The 22,209-nt window shown below is 49.1% G+C and overlaps 1 protein-coding gene and 1 long non-coding RNA gene across 4 annotated transcripts in view; one reads left to right on the forward strand and one right to left on the reverse strand.

Annotated features, from left to right (window-relative positions):
• Positions 1-12,108: 12,108 nt before the first annotated feature.
• On the reverse strand, positions 12,109-20,818 carry LIPT2 (lipoyl(octanoyl) transferase 2). Its single transcript, XM_074954650.1, has 2 exons — positions 20,350-20,818; positions 12,109-17,135 (listed from the first exon to the last, which is right to left on the reverse strand). The coding sequence occupies exons 1-2, from the start codon at positions 20,816-20,818 to the stop codon at positions 16,903-16,905; spliced, it is 702 nt and encodes a 233-aa protein (XP_074810751.1). The 3' UTR covers positions 12,109-16,902.
• Positions 20,418-22,209, forward strand: part of LOC141988735 (uncharacterized) — a 29,433-nt gene continuing 27,641 nt past the window's right edge. For all 3 annotated transcript variants that reach the window (XR_012639823.1, XR_012639824.1, XR_012639821.1), the window contains exon 1: positions 20,418-20,546. This is a non-coding gene — a long non-coding RNA (uncharacterized LOC141988735). The remainder of the gene's footprint in view (positions 20,547-22,209) is intronic.

Below are 22,209 nucleotides of genomic sequence, written 5' to 3' on the forward strand. Positions count from 1 at the left end.
GTTTTAGAACAGGAAACATGGAAGAATTCTGGATCCATATGAAACTTCGGGGAAAATATAAGGAGACAAATGACCATTAACTACAGAAACTGGAACTTAGCCAGGACACCAAGGGTGACATCCTTTCTCAAGTCCCTCCCCTGCCACAGACTTCCTGTGTGACCTTGGGCAAGACACTTAGTCTCTGAGTCTCAGATCTGCACTGTGCAATGGGCATAACAGCACTGCCTTGCCTCCCAGGGTTGTTCTGAGTATAAATACATTAAAGATTGTAAGGACCTCAGTTGCTGTGGTGATGGAGGCCATATAAGTACCATAGACCAGTGGTTCTCAAACTAGGGCCGCCGCTTGTTCAGGGAAAGCCCCTGGCGCACCAGACCGGTTTGTTTACCTGCTGCGTCCACAGGTTCAGCCAATCGCGGCTCCCACTGGCCACGGTTCGCCGCTCCAGGCCAATGAGGGCTGCAGGAAGGGCGGCCAGCACATCCCTCGGTCCATGCCGCTTCCCGCAGCCCCCGTTGGCCTGGAGCGGCGAACCGCGGTCAGTGGGAGCCGTGATCAGCCAAACCTGTGGACACGGCAGGTAAACAAACCGGCCCGGCCCACCAGCAGCTTTCCCTGAACAAGCAGTGACCCTAGTTTGAGAACCGCTGCCTTAGACTACGTGTCCGGGCTCTGCTAGTGCAATGACTATCCCAAGCCTATCGAGATGCAAGAGGCAATTGCAGCAACTTTGAACCAAATGCACAGCTGGCAAAGTGGTTTACATCTGGATGTAAAAGAGCCTGGCGTGTTTGGCAGAAAGGCTCCAAGCTGTGATTTAGCTGCCTGTTAGCTGGTATGGAGGGAATCAAAACAGGAGGAGCTGGTTTGCTAGCTGAAATGGTGCCACTTCCAAAGGTTACTTAGTCTTTTGTGATTTACCCATTTAACCACTGAGTCTTACTCATAGATGATTTAATTATCATTTAAAAGGGGTGACCCTTCTCTAGAATTATTAATAGACTGTTTCTAAATTGCACCTGATAGAGGAAGGGAGGGAGGAGTTTCTTGGCTCACCATGAGATACTTTCTTCTCTTGTTTCTTCTAAAGAAGTGCAGGGTTTTCCACGGTGCTGATCACAACTCACCAATTGTTCTTCTGGTGGAATGGGCAGAACATCAGGAGATGTGAGTTCCAGTCCCGGCTCTGCCATCATTTCACTGCATGACCTATGGGATGACTTCTCAGTGCCTCTATTTACACAGGTGTAAAATGGATGTAAGGACCAATGGAGGATTATTTCCATTGCTTTATCCTGTAGATTTGTGACTCAAGCAATATGGCTTCCACCACTTTCTTTGAGAGACTCAATCTACAGTCAAGAGACGTGTGGGCTAGCGGTCTAAGCATAGGACCAAGAGCCAGAAACACCTGGCACTAGGTCAGGGGTGGCCAAGCTGAGCCTGAGAAGGAGCCAGAATTTACCAGTGTACGTTGCCAAAGAGCCACAGTAATATGTCAGCAGCCCCTCATCAGCTCCCTCCACCCCGCTCCCAGCGCCTCCTGCCCACTGGCAGCCTCGTCATTCAGCACCTCCCCCTCCCTCCCCGCACCTCCCGATTAGCTGTTTTGTGCAGGAAGCTGAGGCGGGGATGGGGGAGGAGCGAGGGCACGGCAGACTCAGGGGAGGGGACGGGAGAGGGTGGAGTGGGGGCAGGGCCTGTGGCAGAGCCAGGGGTTGAGCAGTGAGCAGCCCCGGCACATTGGAAAGTTGGCCCCTGTAGCTCCAGCCCCAGAGTCGGTGCCTGTACAAGGAGCCGCATATAAACTTCGGAAGAGCCGCATGTGGCTCTGGAGCCACAGGTTGGCCACCCCCCTGCACTAGGTGATGCTTTCAGAGGAGCCCAAGGTTAAGGCTGCATTGTTTGACATTAAAGATCCCATGGCACTTCTGGTATGAGAAGCGGTTTGCCCTGGTATAACTGGCCAAAACTACATCCTTGTTTCACTTCGCCACCCTATAGTACTGTTGTCCAATACACTGTGTGCCCATTATTCACTGAAGCATTGCACACATCCTGTTGGTTTTGTCACCCTGTTTTTCCCAGCATAACACTTGTCATAAATATGAAGAGAAGGGTAAACACCTTTAAAATCCCCTCTGGCCAGAGGAAAAACCCTTTCACCTGTAAAGGGTTAAGAAGCTAGGATAACCTCGCTGGCACCTGACCACAATGACCAATGAGGAGACAAGATACTTTCAAAGCTGGAGGGGCGGAGAAACAAAGGGTCTGGGTCTGTCTGTGTGATGCTTTGGCCGGGGACAGAACAGGAATGGAGTCTTAGAACTTAGTAAGTAATCTAGCTAGATATGCGTTAGATTATGATTTCTTTAAATGGCTGAGGAAACAAGCTGTGCTGAATGGAATGGATATTCCTGTTTTTGTGTCTTTTTGTAACTTAAGGTTTTGCCTAGAGGGATTCTCTATGTTTTGAATCTAATTACCCTGTAAGGTATTTACCATCCTGATTTTACAGAGGTGATTCTTTTTTACTTTTTCTTCTATTAAAATTCTTCTTTTAAGAAACTGAATGCTTTTTTCATTAGTTCTTAAGATCCAAGGGTTTGGGTCTGTGGTCACCTATGCAAATTGGTGAGGATTTTTATCAAACCTTCCCCAGGAAGGGGGGTGCAAGGTTTTGGTGAGGATTTGGGGGGGAAAGACGTTTCCAAACAGGCTCTTTCCTAATAAAATAAACCCTGTTAGACGTTTCGTGGTGGCAGCAATAAAGTCCAAGGGAAAAAGGAAAATAGTTTGTACCTTGGGGAAGTTTTAACCTAAGCTGGTAAAAGTAAGCTTAGGAGGTTTTCATGCAGGTCCCCACATCTGTACCCTAGAGTTCAGAGTGGGGAAGGAACCTTGACAACACTGAACCCCATTTTTGCCTCATCCACCTGACAGTACCTCATTTGTTAGACTGTGAGCTCTTTGGGGCAGGGACTTTCCTTTTCTCTCTGTTTGTACAGTGTCTGTATGATAAGACCCAGCCCAGATTGTGGCCTCTAAGCACTAACTGTGAATAATAACATCTGCTGACCCTCCACCCCAGAGATGGCTGCATTTCAGTGCTGCCATCTGCATAGCAAAGCCTTTGGGATGGATCAGGGTGAAAGACTTTCTGTAACCCTCAGTTGTTGATGTGTCTTTCTGCAAGCCATGCAAAAAAAAAAAAAAACATTTTGAAATTCCAAGCAAAATATAGAATGAAACATGGAATTCAGTCAACTCAAATGAAGTGATTTTAAATTTGATTGCTCAGCACAACTTAGCATCTTCCCTCTGTGACAGAACGTACCCCTGTGTCTACAGCCTATACACTATCATAATCTTTGTTCTAAGAATGCCTTGTGAGGTATCATTTGAAAACTCAGAATTTGCTGGTCAGTATTGTCCTGGTCAAATATGGTGGCAACTTTGCATGTGAAGTTATAAGATTCCCCTCTGTGATGTTATTAACACATGTTCCAAACCCCACAGTCCTGCCGAGGCAGAAGTCAGCTCTGAAACACTACCACATGAAGAAAAAGGAAGCAAAATTTAACAGTGACATCTACTTCCTGAGCAAATGCATTAAACAAAACATCATCCCCCAAGGTCTCACCATCTATAATGCGCTGACCAGGTAACCAGTCTGTTACGCCTCGCATTTTGCTGTGCTGCTGGGAATTCCTTACCCAGACCTGAAGAAGAGCTCTGTGTAGGGTGACCAGATGTCCCGATTTTATAGGGACAGTCACAATATTTGGGGCTTTATCTTATATAGGCACCTATTACCCCCACCAACCCATCCCTGTCCCGATTTTTCACACTTGCTTTCTGGTCACCCTAGCTCTGTGTGGCTCAAGAGCTTGTCTCCCTCACAAACAGAAGTTGGTCCAATAAAATATATTACTCACCCACCATGTCTCTCTAGACAATGGAAGGAATGTGTGCATGCCTTAATTTAAGCAGTAGAAAACCAAGGAAGTTCAAACAGTTGAAAAAAACAGCAGGGTCCATCCTTCCACATGGACTCTTTTTCTCCTGGGGCTCAGCTGGAAATGTGTTTCAAGAGGGGGACTGAAACTACAAAAAGGAGGGATGGACACCCCAAGACACCCCTGTGATGTTGCACTCCATAATGTTTTATGGAAATATGCTTATGAGTGTGAATATGATGTAACTGGAATATGTTTTATGCAAAAGGTCTCTTGTAAGGTATCATTACAAAGGTTATAACCTACTGAATATATTCCTCCTATTTGTATGCATGTATCATTCTTGTATCTGAAGCTAGAAATGTGAAGTGTAACTCTGAGGTCATATTGTAATTATGCAAAGTGTGGGCCATTAATGGTGGTTTAGAATCTTAATGGCTCCCATTGACTAGGACAATTGGTTGTAAATATTTATTTACCTGCAAGCTTTCCTGTGTTTTTGTGAGCCCACCCAGGAAGAATGGAGGCTGGGGTCTCAGAGGACATGTGAACATGTCACCTGATACTGGAATCCATCTTAAACCAGGTGCTTTTCCATTTAGAAGGAGGGGTGGGGACCCAGAGAGACAAAAGATTCCCGCCTTGTGCCAAAGCTATAAAAGGGGGTGGAACAGAACAAAAGGGGCTGCCAGTCATGAAAACACCCCTGCTTTCCACCTAAGATGTCTGCTGTAGCTGACAAGGACTGTACCAGGGGAAAGGATTTGGCCCAGACTAGGAAGGAGTCTAGTCTGTGAAAGAAGCTTATTGGAACATCTCTGAGGGTGAGATTTTACCTGTAAACTGTTTCTTAATGTATTAGGCTTAGACTTGCGTGTTTTTGCTTTATTTTGCTTGGTGACTTACTTTGTTCTGTCTGTTATTACTGGAAACCACTTAAATCCTACTTTTTATACTTAATAAAATCACTTTTGTTTATTAATAAACCCAGAGTAAGTGATTAATACCTGGGGGAGCAAACAGCTGGGCATATCTCTTGATCAGTGATATAGAAGGCGGACAATTTATGAGTTTACCCTGTGTAAGCTTTACACAAAGTAAAATGGATTTATTTGGGGTTTGGAGCCCATTGGGAGCTGGGTGTCTGGGTGGTGGAGGCAAGTAACCTGCTGAGCAGTTTTTGGTTAAAGCCTGCAGCTTTGGGAGTGTGGATCAGACCTGGGTCTGTGTTGCAGCAGGCTGGCGTGTCTGGCTCAACAAGGCAGGGTTCTGGAGTCCCAAGCTGGCAGGGAAACCGGACTCAGAGGTAATCTCAGCACGTCAGGTGACAGTCCCAAGGGGGTCTCTGTGACTGAACCCATCATAACCCCCCCCCCCACACACACACACACACACACCTCATTCTCTGCTCCTGAGAAGACAAGAATAAACAGCCTTTGGACTTTGGGGGAGGAGTCCTGACCTGTAGTAACCATGCTGGAAACATGGCGAGAAAGTTTCCTTTTAAACTGTTAGTTTCTTAAACAGATACTGGTAAGCATTTTATCTTTATTTTTCTTGTAACCATTTCTGACTTGTCTGCCTCATTACTTGTACTCAAAATCTATCTCTTTGTAGGTAATAAACCTGTTTTACTGTTTTATCTAATCCAGTGAGTTTCATTTGGAATGTCTGGATACTCTATTTAAAATAATAAAGTGGCATATTATTCCCTTAGAGGAATAAGGGACTTAATATATTTGCACTGTCCAGGAGAGGGCTGGGCAGTACAGGACATACATTTCTGGGGGGAGCTCCAGGACTGGGGGTGTGGGAGGGTGCAGGCAGAGGTGCAAGTAAGCCGGTATGCCCCGGTACGGGTAGCGGCGGTAGGGCTGGGGCGGTGATTTAAAGGGCCCAGGGCGGTAGCGGCGGCTGAGCCCTGGGCCTTTTAAATCGTCCCCGGAGCCCCGCCGCCGCTTCCCCAGGGCTCCAGCAGGCTCCAGGGATGATTTAAAGGGCCCAGGGCGGTAGTGGCGGCCGGAGCCCTGTCCCCGGAGCCCTGGGGAAGCGGTGGTGGGGCTCCGGGGATGATTTAAAGGGCCCAGGGCTCCGGCCACCACTACTGCCCAGGGCCCTTTAAACCGCTGCCAGAGCCCCCGGCTGCTGCTGTTACCCAGGGTGGGGGGAAGGAGGCACGTGCCGGTACAGGGTGGGCCGGGGCTGCCTTTGACCTCCCCCAGCCCCACCCCTTCTGCCCAAGGCCCCGCCCCTTCCAGGGGCCAGAGCCATCCCCAGCCCAGCCCCGTACCAGTGAGTCCCTAGACTTACTTTCACCCCTGGGTGCAGGATAACCGAGGCTGGTGAGAGAGGGTGTAGCTGTCAGGCTGCAGTTACACACAGACACTCAGGGTGTGACCTGCATGCTGGAAGGCTCTTCGTGAGCAGCCCAGGTGGGAGCTCCCGTAGCAAGCCATTGTAAGGCAGCCAAGGTTGCAGGACAGCAGTGACACAGCCCCCCACTGGTCTGGATTGTACCCCTGGAAGGTCACACCCTCACTCTCTTCTCTACTGTACTGACCTGGAGGAGAGGCAGGGGCACTGACCTTGGAGCCAGGAGACTTTCGTTCTGTTGTGGCTCTGGCACTGATCTGCTGAGTGACTTTGGGCAAGTCAGTTCAACTCTGCATGCCTCAATTTCCCCTCCTGTCCTTTGCCTATTTACACGGTAAGGTCTTTGGGGCAGAGACTGGCTCTCACTGTGTAGAGTGCCGAGCACAACAGGGTCCCAGTCATGGTTGGGACCCAGGGGTGGGCAAGCAGAGCAGCTGTTGGACTGCTGTGCCACTTGGGGTTTTTTCCGCCCTCTCGACTGAGTGGCCAGCAGGGTGCCAAAAATGTTTGCTGTCCTCGCCAGCAGAATGGCTGGGGCTGCCCTTGTTGGGACTGCTAGCTGCTATTGTAATGTCTATAATAATAAAGTTGAAAAAGGGCATGTTCTCACGCTGCCTTTCCAAACAAACCGCGAGAAGCAACGCAGCCGAGGTGCATATTTTATATGGAAGCACCGGATTGTTCACCCTGGGCCAGATCCTGAGTTGGTGCAAATCCGCATGGCTCTGCTGAAGTCCGTGGAGCTATGGGATTTACACCTGCTGAGAAGTTGGTGAAATCTGAACATGAACCCACGGCTGATGTCGAAGGCCCAAGCTTCTCCTTCCCTGTAACAACAGGGTGGCCTCTAGGATGTGGATTGTCCTGGGTAAGGAAGATGCAGTGGGTGGCAAACAACCAATCTTGAGTCTCAACAGTCACAGATTCCAGATCTCCAAATCTTGGGGTTTGGGTCTCAGGGTTGGGTTTGGTTTTATGGGGCGAGTGTGGGGTGGGGTTTGCTGGCTGGGAACAATATGCAAATGTTGTTCTTGGGTTTTAAAAGAAAGAGGACAACCCTTCTGCACCCGCAAGCCACTGGTTATGGAGCAACGCTGCAGTATTTGAGTGTGTTCTCTGAACAACCGAGTTCAGAAATCATGGTTGTTGCTATGAAGGGTATTGAATGCCCCAAAACTTTGTTAATCAGAGATCAGGTTGCTCTGTGGTACCTCATGCCCTTCCAAAATGTGGAGTGGCTAAACGTAAACTTCTGAAATAAGAAGTGAAGGTGCACGCCACCTCCACAATGCCACCAAGTCCTCTTTGAGCCATGCCCCAGCACTCCAATAACACACATACTAGGAGTCTCCACTTACAGATGCTATAGAATACTTGGGCATTCAGCACCATGGGCACTGTAGGACAAAGTCCAACACCTTCGCTTCGCTAAGGCAGAGCTCGGGCTTAGGTCAGGTGTCACACACAGGAGCTACCTACACTCAACCCCGAGCCTACTCCACACAAACACCCCAGCCTTGCTAAATGCCACCACCCTGTGACATGGTCATATAAACCCCGCAGTAGCATGGAAGGAGTTAAGGAGCTGCTTTGGGCTGGAGTGGTCCCCCCTGCCATACTGGCAAATCATGCCAGGACTGGAGGAGGAGTTAAAAGGAGGGAACTCCGCTGAGATGGGGGTAACCTTGTGGAGCTTTACAGCCCTGGAGAGAGGACTGACACCCTGCAGCCCCCTGCCCTGGCAGAAAGTGGGTGCAGAACCCCTGAGTTGAAGGGGGAAAAGGACTGAGACGTGCACGGCAATCCCAGTGGACTCTGAAGTGGGCCGTGGACTCGCACAGCCCCCTCTGAAGTAAGAGAGGCTCATAGCCTGGAGGGAGATGCTCACAGGTTTTTCTTTACCTTTCTTTTGCTTAACCCCGCTTGCTGACTGTGGGCTGTTCTGTGATTTCAGCTGGGACCCTGAGAGGAGATGAGAAGGTTGAGAGGCCTTAGCTGGAGAATTAAGCACTGGCCTGGTAGAAAGACACCCTGAAACACCTGCCAGGATGAGAGATTCACTGGGCTCGTGTGCACGTTTCCCATGTAGCCCAAAGGGGGCACTCTACCACAAATGAGTCATGACACGCCTCTTCACCCTTGCCCTGGGGATTCCTTCTGAAGCATTGCCTTCACCTACCCCTCACTAAGCTCCAGAGACCACTGTCAGGTCGGCCACCAGGCTGCTGACAATCCCCATGGCAAGAAGATACCCTGGTAGATCTCTACATACACAACCTACAGAATGAGGCATATTTGATCTTTCAAGGCACATGTGCACCTCTCAGTTGCAGTCACATCTGTGTCCAGCTGCTCCAAGTAATCCCGCCACCATTCAGCACTGCTACTCTTCACACGGCCAGCATAGCTAGAGTGCATGCAAACAAATGCTAGAATTCAAATCTGTAGAACGCCACAAACCATGGCATGTTCTCTTAGTCCTTCCTCATATCTACATGTAGCAGAGTCATAGATTTTATGTCAGTGATCTCCTGTATATCACAGGCCAAAGAATTTCACCCAGGCGCTCCCATATTGAGCCAGTAACTTATAATGATTAAAGCATCTTCCAGAAAGGCATTTGGTCTTGATTTGAAGACATCAAGAGACAAGAATCCACCACTTCCCTTGGTAGTTTAAGTTTTGCATCCCTCTTACTGAACCCTTCCTAGTGGTTATTGCCAGCTCCAGGGGGGCAGAGTTAAGGTTACACTGCGACCTTAACTTTGTATTTCCTGGTTTTCAGGCATTTTTAAGTTTATTCACTCTCCACATTTTGGAAGGGCACAAGGCACCATTGCGCAACCTGAGCTCTGCACAAAGTTTGAGGGCATTTTCTATGGGTGAAGCTGGGATTGAATGGCTACAGCATGTCCCCTTGAGTCGCCCAGTTACTATGACAACAGAGTGCCTGGAAACCCTCTTGCTGCACATGTACATTTGGCGCCATTTCGTTCACACAGACCGGGAGTGACAAACTTTACCCTTAATAACTTTTTCACCATGGCTTCTCCAAGGGAACTGTGGGGGACCATGCAGTAGTTGAAGTACACCCTGAATGACTGAGACCAATGTGGGAAGGATCAAAGCCGTAGCTGAAGCCCCAGGTGTGTGCAAAACACAGAAAAAAGTTTTTAAGAATAAGATGATTTTGTAAAATGCTGTTTGCTTGCAGGGGCTGCACCTCAGGAAGCCCTTGATCAAATGACCCCAAATTTGGATCACTAACCCTAGCCCCCATGAGGTGTGGCAAATTTCAAGACAATCCACTTCAGCATGTGGCTTGTAGAGCACTTAGAATAGTCCAACTTTCAAGAGGTAGCAACCCTCAACCTTAACTGCAACAGAGCTGGTACTCTGCTATAATATGGTTACGGATGGGGAGGATTGGAATGAAGGTGTAAATCATAGAAGATCAGGGTTGGAAGAGACCTCAGGAGGTCATCCAGTCCAACCCCCCTGCTCAAAGCAGGACCAACCCCAACTAAATCATCCCAGCCAGGGCTTTGTCAAGCTGGGCCTTAAAAACCATTAAGGGTGGCGATTCCACCACCTCCTTAGGTAACCCATTCCAGTGCTTCACCACCCTCCTAGTTAAATAGTTTTTCCTAACATCCAACCTAGACCTCCCCCACTGCAACTTGAGACCATTGTTCCTTGTTCTGTCATCTGCCACCACTGAGAACAGCTGAGCTCCATCCTCTTTGGAACCCCCCCTTCAGGTAGTTGAAGGCTACTATCAAATCCCCCCACACTCTTCTCTTCTGCAGACTAAATAAGCCTAGTTCCCTCAGCCTCTCGTCGTAAATCATGTGCCCCAGCCCCCTGATCATTTTTGTTGCCCTCCGCTGGACTCTCTCTAATTTGTCCACATCCTTTCTGTAGTGGGGGGCCCAAAACTGGACGCAATACTCCAGATGTGGCCTCACCAACGCTGAATAGAGGAGAATAATCACTTCGCTTGATCTGCTGGCAATGTTCCTACTAATGCAGCCCAATATGCCATTAGCCTTCTTGGAAACAAGGCCACGCTGTTGACTCATATTCAGCTTCTCGTCCACTGTAATCCCCAGGTCCTTTTCTGGCCATTCAGTCCCCAGCCTGTAGCAGTGCATGGGATTCTTCTGTCCTAAGTGCAGGATTCTGCACTTGTCCTTGCTGAACCTCATCAGATTTCTTTTGACCCAATCCTCCAATTTGTCCAGGTCACTTTGGACCCTATCCCTACCCTCCAGTGTATCTATCTCTCCCCCCAGCTTAGTGTCATCCGCGAACTTGCTAAGGGTGCAATCCATCCCATCATCCAGATCATTGATAAAGATGTTGAACAAAATTGGCTCCAGGACTGACCCCTGGGGCACTCTGCTTGATACCGGCTGCCAACTAGACATCAAGCTGTTGATCACCACCCATTGAGCCTGACGATCAAGCCAGCTTTCTATCCACTTTATAATCCATTCATCCAATCCATACTTCTTTAACTTGCTGGGAAGAATACTGTGGGAGACCGTATCAAAAGCTTTGCCAAAGTCAAGGTATATCACGTCCACTGGGCTGGCTAGTTTTATCCTGTCTTCTCAACAGTAAGTCAGGAGTACTGGCGGAAAATAGCCCCCACTTGTATACTTTGTGGTCCTCCACCTCACAAAGGGGAATTCACCTCATGCCACCTATATAGTCTTGAAAGTCTCAAAATCCTTTAAGCCTCCCAATGCCCCCATGAGCTCTAGGCATTATCATTGCCATGATCCAGAAGCAGAGGGCCAAAGTGTAACTGACTTAGCCAAGGCCATGGATTGTATCGCTCCTCCCTTTGACTGCATTGAAGAGTAGGTTAAAACACCATGAAAACAAAGGCTGAGAGTATCAGAGCCACCTGAGATGCCCAAATTCCATTAAAGTCAATGGGAACTGAGCATCCCCTAGGCAATTTTGAAAATCTCAGCCTCCTCCCCCTCAAAGTTGCACATTTTAAGTGGTTATTGCCTGGGATGGGATCAAAGCTTGAGGAGGGATTTAATGCTGGGGCTCCACTCACTTCAGAAATGAATTCAGCCTCCACTTAGAGAATTTTCTCCCCTGAATTCATTCTGGTGGTAACGTCCTCTTTGTTTAAATCTCTCCCTTCCAATACATCAAAATGTTGGTAGTTGGTTACTGAAGGCAAAAACCCTGAGAGACTGAATTCCTCAACTGAATCACAATTAAATGGGAGAGGAAAACAGATTAACAAGAAATCTTTTAACTTGTTTTCAAACCAAATATTGACCTTGGGCCGTGTCAGTTCAAACCACCCTCCTATTTTCTGCTCACTGTTTTTCTGCCACTCTGCCATTTTTCCTTTTACTTAACTTTCCCACCCTTTAGCCCTGCTAGTGGAATTTTTTTAATCACCTTTTCCAGATATTTATCTGCCTCTGGCACCATTTTTCAACCCGTTCTGACAACATAATATGGATCCTTTGCTTTTCAATGAAACCAAAGGAGTTTCTCTGCATGTACAATAAAAGCAAGCTATTATTCATTGAACACATTCTCAAGGGCTTGGCTGATGGCCTAAAGGTAAATACACAATGTATTACGCAAACCAGCAATCCTAGATTTTGTGTCACTAGACAAGCAAAATAACACCTGCTTCTTTACTTGTTTTATTATATTTAATCTTATTGTATTACTGTTTTATCGATTTTTACAAGCAGGTGAAGTGATGAGACTTTAAAAATAAGTGGCATTTTTCTTCTAAAGTTCCCCAGGTGCTGAAAGGATGCACGCTGTATCCTGCATTTCTGAATAAGCCCTTCAACATTATTATTAGAATTAATTACTTGTATTACTGTAGGAACCCTCGTAATAGACTGGGACAGCATTAGGCTGGGTGCTATACAAACATAGAACTAGAAGATGGCCCCTGCCCCAAGGAGCTTACAGTCTAGGGATATAGCTACACTTAAAACGCTGTTGCGGCTGCATTGCTGTAGTGTTTTAGTGTAGACACTACCTACACTGACAGGAGGGGTTCTCCATCGGCATAAGTAATCCACCTCCCCAAGAGGTGGTAGCTAGGTCTAGCTAGACCTAGCACAGTCTACACCAGGGGTTAGGTTGGCGTAGCTATGGCTCTTGGGGGGTGGATGTAGCTGTACCGATGTAAATTTCTTGTGTAGATCAGGCCTAAGTGTAGATAAGAGACAACAGATGGATAGAGAGAGATGGGGGAGTACAGGGTAACAATGAGACACCACTGGTCAGCATGACAGGCGGTGGTCTCAGCATACCAGCAGCCTAACTGTTGTCAGGTGTTTAATAGACATCATGGAAAAGGAGAATTTTAAGAAGGGCTGTGGAGTAGGACAACAAGTTAGTTTTGCAGATGTTTATAGGGAGAACCTCCCAAGCTTAAGGGCACCATGGGAGAAAGCACAAAGGTGCTTGTTTAAAAATTTAACAAGTGGGCAATTGTGACAGTCTGTACCCTTATGTTTTACCAGCCTATGATAAACTTTGTACAAAGTATGCATTGTGAAGTATCATTTGAAAGCTCATAACCTGCTGAACGTTATTGTCCTGGTAAATATGTGTGGAAGGTACTGGGTGGGCAGTACAAGAAGCACATTTCTGGAGACAAATTTGGGACTGGGAAGTTTCTGGTGTCACTCTGAAATATAATTCAGGAATGGCTGGTGAAGAGCACTCATTTAACTCAGCTAGAATAATTTACATGCTAGAGACTGGCTGTGAGAAGGCCGGGAGGGGTTGTTCTCACAGCAAAGCAGTGTAAAAGGCACCCCAGGTTGTAGAATTGAGGGGACACAGCTGTCCATCAGTCCAGATTGTACTCTGGGGAATGTCACAGCGATGAATATCATTGGTTGAATGAGAGATGATAGATAGGGTGAGGATAGGCCTTGAAAGTGAAGACAAGTAGCTTATGTTAGATAGACAAGGGGGAGCTAGTTGAGGGTGATTGGCCACTTCCTTAAGAGTCTTCTACAGACAATCCCAAAGAAAACGATAGCAGCCTTAGCCTGCATGCACTGGAATCACACTAAAAATACATATGCTGTTAAAGATGACTGCAAAGGAGGTGGGAGGGGGCCATGCTTTTTTTTTTTTTTAATGCAGTTGGTGGGAGGACCTGCTTTTTTCTTGTTACTTTAGCAATATCAAATCATGTCTTGCACATGCCCTTGCAGGGCCACGAGAACCGGGATGTCAGCTCTTGCAGCCACTAATCGATTTACGTGGATGTTGAATCAAAATCTTTCCTTCCAGCTGTGTGTCAAGTTGAGTTAAACAGTCTGAAAAACAATCACTTCCCCTCTTTGTTAACCAGGTTTCATTTGTATGGCATCCGATATCTATCCAGGCACTTAGGCGGCCCTTATCACCGTGGTACCCAAGTGTAGAGCCCTGCAAATCTGCCGATAACCGCATACCATGTTTGCAGATAGTGGATTGGACGCGGATACAAATTTTGTACCCATGCGAGGCTCTTCCTGAGCGCCTCAGTCATCAATAGATTTTATCCTCACAACACCCCTGTGAGGCAGGAAAGTATTATCCTCATTGCACAGATGGGGACTTGAGAATGGAGAGATAAAGGGGGATATTTTCAAAGGCCTGAATCAGAGTTATGTACCCAACTCCCAGTGACTTTCACTGGGCACTGGGTGCCTAATTGTCCTCTGTGCCTTTGGAAATCTCTCCCAAGGAAGCACATAGAAAGTCTGTGGGTGAGCCAAACCCACATCTCCCGAGTCGCAGTCCTGTGCCCAGTTGTCCACTAGACAACCCTTCCTCCCATTGTTTAAGGATTTTGGTAATCTTGTCACTTTCCCAGTTGTCCACACCGTCTTCTGGGGGGGAAGAGATCTAAGGTCCCAGTCCTGCAAGGGTGCACTACATGGGCAGAGAGCTATGACTGTATGGAGACCCAGTAGAGTCATGGGAGCTCTGCACTGGGGTCCACCTGAGCAGAGGTTATTGCAAGATGAGGACCCAGGCACTGTAAATGCCAGAAGGGAATTCACTGAAAGAAATAATTTAATCAGGTTATTAATAAATAACTATCTAGTTCAATTCCATTACACGCTCCTGGTATCGTTCTTCTTGGGGAACAAGGCAAGCCGGGGAACTATAGACCAGTCAGCCTAACTTCAATACCTGGAAAGATACTCGAACCATCAATATTAAATGGTCAACTTGTAAGTACCTAAATTATAATAGGGTTCTAAGGAATAGCCAGCATAGATTTTTTCAAGAACAAACCATGCCAACCAACCGAATTTCCTTCTTTGACAGGGTTACAAACCTAGCAGATAGGAGGGAAACAGTAGACATGGTATATGTTTATTCTAGTAAGGCATCTGACACAGTCCCATGTAACATTTTCATAAGCAAACTAGGGAAGTGTGGTCTAGACGAAATAATATAACATTGGTGCACAGCTGATTGAAAGACTGAACTCAGAGACAGGTTTCAGAATGGTAGCCGTGTTAGTCTGTATCAGCAAAAACAATGAGGAGGACTTGTGGCACCTTAGAGACTAACAAATTTATCTGGGCATAAGCTTTCGTGGGCTAAAACCCACTTCATCAGATGCATGGAGTGGAAAATATAGTAGGCAGGTATATATACACAGTACACAAAAAGATGGGAGCTGCCTTACCAAGTGGGGGGTCAGTGCTAACAAGACAATTCACTTAAAGTGGAAGTGGGCTATTCTCAACAGTAGAATACCAAGGGAGAAAAAAAATCACTTTTGTAGTGGTAATGAGGCCAATGTAATCAGGGTGGCCCATTTCAAACAGTTGACAAGAAGGTGTGAATAACAGTAGGGGGAAATTAGTTTTTGTAGTGACCCATCCACTCCCAGTCTTTATTCAGACCTAATTTGATGGCGTCAAGTTTGCAAATTAATTCCAGTTCTGCAGTTTCTCGTTGGAGTCTGTTCAAATTAGGCTGTTAGCGTGAATCACAAACTAAACATGAGTCACATAGCCCTTCCTGTTTTAGCCCATGAAAGCTTATGCCCAAATAAATTTGTTAGTCTGTGAGGTGCCACAAGTACTCCTTATTGTCTGAACTCAGAGAGTAGCTCTCAAGGGTTCACTGGGAGAGCATATCTAGTGGGATCCCGCAGGGGTCACTCATGGGTCCAATATTAGTCAATATTTTTATTACTAACTTGGATAATGGAGTGGAAAGTATGCTTATAAAATCTGAGAATGACACCAAGCTGAGAGGGATGGAAGCACTTTGGAGGACAATATTAGAATTCAAAATGACCATGACAAATTAAAGAATTAGTCTGACCAGTCAGACCAATCATCTTAATTTTGTTACCTAGAAAGATAATGGAGCAAATAATCAAAAATCAATTTGTAAGCACCTAGAAGATAAAGTGATAAGTAACAGTCAACATGGATTAGTCAAAGAACAAATCATGTTAAACCAACTTAATATCCTTCTTTGACAGGATAACAAGCCTTGTAATATATCTTAACTTTAGCCTAAGGCTTTTGATACCATCTCATATGACCTGCTCATATACAAACTAAGGAAATATAACTTAGATGAACCTACTGTAAGATGGGTGCATAACTGGTTGGAAAAGCATACTCAAAGAGCCATTATCAATGGTGCACAGTCAAGCTGGAAGGGGATATTAAGTGGGGTCCCACAGGAATCTGTCCAGGGTCCAGTTCTACTCAATATCTTCATAAATGATTTGTATAATGGCACGGAGAATCAAACTTATAGTTTGCAGATGATATCAAGCTGGGAGGGGTTGCAAGCGCTTTAGAAGACAGGATTAGAATTCAAAATGATCTTGACAAACTGGTCTGAAATAAATGCGATGAAATTCAGTAAGGACAAATGCAAAGTACTACACTTAGGAAGGAATAATCAATGGCACAAATACGTAGTGGGAAATAACCGCCTAGGCAGGAGTACTGCAGAAAAGGATCTGGCTGCTAGCGTGAATCATAAACTAGACATGAGTCACATAGCTCTTCCTGTTTTAATTTCAAACTTACTTCTCCGGGAAAGCTCAGCTCAGTCACAGCATCTAGTTCGTAAATGAAATTCCTGAGCTTTATCCCCGTTTATGCTATAACCCCTTTTCACTACTCTGGCAGTATATTGGGGGCTTGAAGTGGGAGTAAATTACACCTGCACCCACTTTAAAGCATTGTAACACCACCAGAATGGTGTAAAGGGGGTTTAATGTAAAGGAAAATTAAACCCCTTTTGGGTTTTTTGCCCAGTTTTGTATGTCATTTGATCATTAAGAGAAAGAGCTCACGGTGGCCAGGATCAGTGTCAGAATGCAATGTACACTTAAAGACACAGCAGCTCATTTTTACAAAAGCAAGAAATATGTTTCAAATGCTGGGAGTACCGTTTGTTACACATATTTAATTGCTGAAAGGAAGATGGAACAAGCAAGCTGGATTTCTAGTAAAACATGAAAGCACCAAAGTATATTCACATTTCCACAGGTAAGTGAGGTGCTGGGAGCCCTTTATCCCATAGATTCCTCATGGGAAGTTAGGGTGCACTGAAACACTTCTTCAAAAGCGTCCAGAAAAGGCTCAGTGATTTCATCAACTGTGACATGTCTCTGGAGTTCTTCGCTCAGGGAGGTGACACCCGTCCCTTCGAGTCCACAAGGAACAATGTGATCAAACCACGTGAGGTCTGTGCAGCAGTTCAGTGCCAGACCATGAGAGGTTATATGCCTTCCACAATGGACACCTGAAAAGCAAACAATACATGTCACCTCGTTCAGTGCTATGTACCACACACCACCCCTTCCCCAAAGTCATCTTAAATGTCAGATTCCAAGGCCAGAAGGGACCATGGTGATCATCTAGCCTGACCTGTACAACACAGGCTGTAGCAGTTCCCCCAAATAACCTCTAGATCAGATCTTTCAGAAAAACATCCAATGCTTTAAAAATTACCAGTGATGGACAATCCACTACAGCGTTTGGCAAGTTGTTCCAATGGTTAAATATCCCCTTCACACTAAGAGTCCTATCCACCTTACCACATAGGTTGCCCAGCTGATTAGACAACAGTGCTGTGGTGCTTATCATAGGTTATCACATACCATAGTTTATCCCATTCACCAATACGGTCTCAATATTTCCTTGTACTCCCCCATCATCTGCTGACTGCATCTGTTATCTCATCTTACACTTCAACTGCAAGTTCTTTGGGGGCAGACACCTGTCTATCTGTACTGTAATTGTGACTGGGGTTCCCAGGCCCTATTACAATACCAAAAGTAAATCACAATAAGTAAGATAGCTCAGGACACTCATTGTTATTGCAGAGACATGCATGCACGGTGTGCAGTCCCTCATGAGGAAGTGAAATTCTTGTAAATATCTACTTGCTAGCCAAGAAAATCCTGCCTATTAGCAGGCTTGGCTCTGGTAGCGAATGAGGACAAAGGACAGCATGATGTGCAATTTTTCACAGTCATACATAGCAGATTCCTGATCTACATAGTAGATATCTGATTCCAGTAGATTCCTACTGTGACCGTTGTTTATAGAGAATCATAGAGCTTTTCAGTAGCAGAAAATTTCCAAGAATTAAGGCCCACATCCTGAAAGATTTACACATGTGCACAATTTTAGTCAGAGGAGTAATCCAATGAGATTACACACATGAGCAATGGTACACACGTGCATAAATCTTTCCAGGAATGAGGCATAAAAAGGTTGTTCCTAGTGATTTACAAGTAACCCCTAAGATCATTAGAACTGAGATTAGCATGGGTGGGGGGAATCTATTATTCCACTGTGTGGACTGCCTTTAGCCACACTTCATGTATAATCAGTTCACTCTACCTGCTATTTTCCATGGATCTTTCACACAGCAACACATGAAAGGAGAAGCACTTTAATATAGGCCTACTGCCTTGTCTCTGCTAGAAAGGATCTGCCAGTGTAACTATACTGGCAAACCATCTTAGTGGAGGTGCCGTTTATACTAGGAAAAGAGTGCATTTGCTGGTATAACTTATACCAGTTCCCTAAATGAAATAAACTATATCACCAAAAGCATGTTGTATAACTGCATCTACACTTATGGTTTTGCCACCACCACCAGGTCAGTTATGGGGTGTGATTTTTTCCATGCTTGATGACATAGCTAAACTGGCAAAAATTTTAAGGGTAGACCAGGCCTACGCTAGGAGCTATACGGTCAAAAACCTCTAGTGTGGACATATTTATATTGGTATAAAAGTGCTTACTGGATTTCCCTGACTGGGATAAACGATACCAGTATAAACACAGTTATAACTGTGTCTACGCTACAGCTTTACTGGCATATCTACGTTAGTAGAAAAACTCACCCCAAACCAACACAGCAATGCCAGTAAGACTAATTAGAGCAGACCAGGTGAGGCAGAAAAGCATGGCCCTGATCCTGCACTGAAAACCACATGGGTGGATCCCTGCATCCACGATGAGCCCCACTGGAGTCTGTGGGGTTCACTGCAGCACCAGGGCTTGTGATCATAAAACCACAAACACTGGTGGGGCCCTTGGGCAGGTGCAAAACCTGAAACTATCCTTAACTCACTCAAGGCTGCTCAGCCCCATCTCCTGCCATCTTCCCAGGAGCTCCCCAAGTCTCCAGTTGTCCCCTGTCCTCTACCTCTCTGCTGCCCCCCATGACCTCCTCACCCTTCCTGCCTTATCCTCAGTGACCCCCTGAGCCCCCGCATCCCCCAACTGCTGCCCCCATTTCTCCTGCAGCCCTCTTCCTGCCTCCTTCCCATGGACCCCGAGCTCCCCGCATCCCCCACCTCTCTCCTGTCCCCCATGTTCCTCCCCTTCCTGCTTCCTCCCCAGAGACCCCGAGTGCCCACACCCCCCCACCTCTCTCCTGCCCATTTTGCCCCCACCCCTCTTCCTGCCTCTTCCCCCAGGGACCCTGAGCCCCTCACATCCTCCAACCCTCACCTCTCTCTTGCCCCCCATGTTCCCCTCACCTGCTTCCTGCCTCCTCCCAAAGGACCCCGAGTCCCCCTACACCACCCACCTCTCTCTTGCCCCCCTTTTTGCTCCCACCCCTCCTGCCTCCTCCCCAGGGACCCCAAGCTCCCCACATCCCCCACCTCTCTCCTGCCCCCCATGTTCCCCTCACTCCCTTCCTGCCTGTTCCCCAGGGACCCTGAGCCCCCCCACACCCCCCACCTCTCTCCTGCCCATTTTGCCCCCACCCCTCTTCCTGCCTCTTCCCCCAGGGACCCTGAGCCCCTCACATCCTCCAACCCCCACCTCTCTCCTGCCCCCCCTTTTGCCCCCACCCCTCTTCCGGCCTCCTCCCCGGGGGGAGGGATAGCTCAGTGGTTTGAGCATTAGCCTGCTAAACCCAGGGTTGTGAGTTCAATCCTTGAGGGGGCCGTTTAGGATCTGGGGCAAAAATTGGGGATTGGTCCTGCTTTGAGCAGGGGGTTGGACTAGATGATCTCCTGAGGTCCCTTCCAACCCTGATCTTCTGTGATTCTATGACCCCAAGCTCCCCACATCCCCCACCTCTCTCCTGCCCCCCATGTTCCCCTCACTCCCTTCCTGCCTCCTCCCCAGGGACCCCGAGTCCCCCCACACCCCCCACCTCTCTCCTGCCCCCCTTTTTGCCCCCACCCCTCTTCCTGCCTCCTCCCCAGGGACCCCAAGCTCCCCACCTCTCTCCTGCCCCCCATGTTCCCCTCACTCCCTTCCTGCCTCCTCCCCAGGGACCCCGAGTCCCCCCACACCCCCCACCTCTCTCCTGCCCCCCTTTTTGCCCCCACCCCTCTTCCTGCCTCCTCCCCAGGGACCCCAAGCTCCCCACCTCTCTCCTGCCCCCCATGTTCCCCTCATTCCCTTCCTGCCCCGGGACCCCCCGAACCCCGCACTCCTCCCACCCCCCCTGCTGCCCCCCACGTCCCCGGCCCGGCGCTCACCCACGGCGCAGAGCTTGCGGCCCCGCAGCCACACGCCGGTGTAGGGCGGCGGCCGGGCGGCGGCGGCGGGCAGGCCCAGGCGGCGGCAGAGGCCCAGCGCCGCGGCCTCCAGCGCCCCGACGTAGGCGCGCAGCGAGAGGCCGAGGCGCCGCAGGTCCAGCACCGGGTAGGCCAGCAGCTGGCCCGGGCCGTGGAAGGTGAGCAGCCCGCCGCGCGCCGCCCGCCGGAACTCGGCGCCCAGCGCCCGCAGCCGCCGCTCCTCAGCCGCCGGGTCCGGGGCGCCCCGCAGCCCGCGCGTGTACACGGGCCCCGCCGGCTCGGAGAGCAGCAGCCAGCCGGCCGCGCCCGGCCCCGGCCCCGGCCCCGCCGCCGCCCGCTGCCGCCCCACGCAGCGCTCCTGCGCCGCCAGCGACTCCGCGTAGGCCAGGCGGCCCAGCCGCAGCAGCCGCACCGCCGGCCGGGCCCGCATCGCCCCGCCGCTGCCTGGGGGGGCGCGGGGAGGGGTCCCGGCGGGCGCGGGGGGCGACTCGAGGCGGGGCTGGGAGTGAGGTGAGGCGGGGTGGGTAGGGGTCAGCAGCAGGGGAGTGTACGGTGGGGAGGGCAGGGTGGGGTAGGGGTGAGAGGCGGGGTAGGGGAAGGCAGGGTGCGGTGGATCAGAGGCGGGGGAAGGCAGGGTGGGGTGAGATGTAGGGTAGGGGAAGGTGTAGGGTAGGGTGGGGTGAGAGGCGGGGTAGGGGTCAGGCGGATCTGGGGGTGGGGTCAGCAGCAGGGGAAGGCAGGGTGGGGTAGGGGTGAGAGGCGGGGGAAGGCAGGGTGGGGTAGGGGTGAGATGTGGGGTGAGAGGTGGGGTAGGGGTCAGGCGGATCTGGGGGTGGGGTCAGCAGCAGGGAAATGTAGGGTGGGGTAGGGGTAAGAGGGAGGTTGGGGAAGGCAGGGTGGGTAGGGGGTCAGAGGGGGGTTGGGGTAGGGGAAGGCAGGGTGGGGTGGATCAGAGGTGGGGAAGGCAGGGTGGGGGGGTAGGGGAACGCAGCGTGGGATAGGGGTCAGGCGGATCTGGGGGTGGGGTCAGCAACAGGGGAATGTGGGGTAGGGGTATGAGGGAGGTTGGGGAAGGCAGACTGGGATAGGAGTATGAGGGGGGTTGGGGAAGGCAGGGTGGGGTAGGGTCAGAGGGGCGTAGGGGCAGGCAGGGTGGGGTCAGGTACGGGTCAGGCGGCTCTGGAGGTGGGGTCAGAAGCAGGGGAATGTAGGGTGGGGTAGTGTTCAGAGATGGCATTGGGGTGGAGTTGGGGGTGGGTAGGGGACAGGCGGGGGAAGGCAGGGTGAGGAAGGGGTCAGAGGTGCAGCTGAGGTTAGGCTGGGATGGGCTGTAAGTAGGGTCAGAGGTGGGTGAGGGGTTGGGATGGGATACAGTAGGGGACAGAGGTAGGGTAGCGTGAGTGTAGAGGTTAGGTGAAGTTGGGGATAGGGTGGGATGGGGAATCAGGGGTGGGGTTGATTTTGGGCAGCATAGGGATTTGATGCATAAGAAGGGCAGGGGTGTCTGGGGGTGGAGCAGGAGGTGGGGTAGGGTGAAGTTAGGTAAAATGTAGTGCGTTAGTCTGTGCTCTTAGCCCCATGCCCATCAGCCAAGTGTCTGACCCATCAACATCTGAAGCTTTGCTTTCCCCACCATTGCATCTTATTATTTAATTTAAGTGGAATTGATGCTTTCCAGTGGTTTACATGTCATGTCCTTTTAACTGACTCTGGTGAGTTAGAGTGATAGAGATTAAGGCCAGAAGGGACCATCAGATCATCAGGTGTGACCCCCTGTATATCATAGGCTACCAACACCATCCAGCATCCGCATACTAACCC

This window comes from Natator depressus, chromosome 1 (assembly GCF_965152275.1).
Source record: "Natator depressus isolate rNatDep1 chromosome 1, rNatDep2.hap1, whole genome shotgun sequence".
In the NCBI taxonomy this organism is placed as follows: domain Eukaryota; kingdom Metazoa; phylum Chordata; order Testudines; family Cheloniidae; genus Natator; species Natator depressus.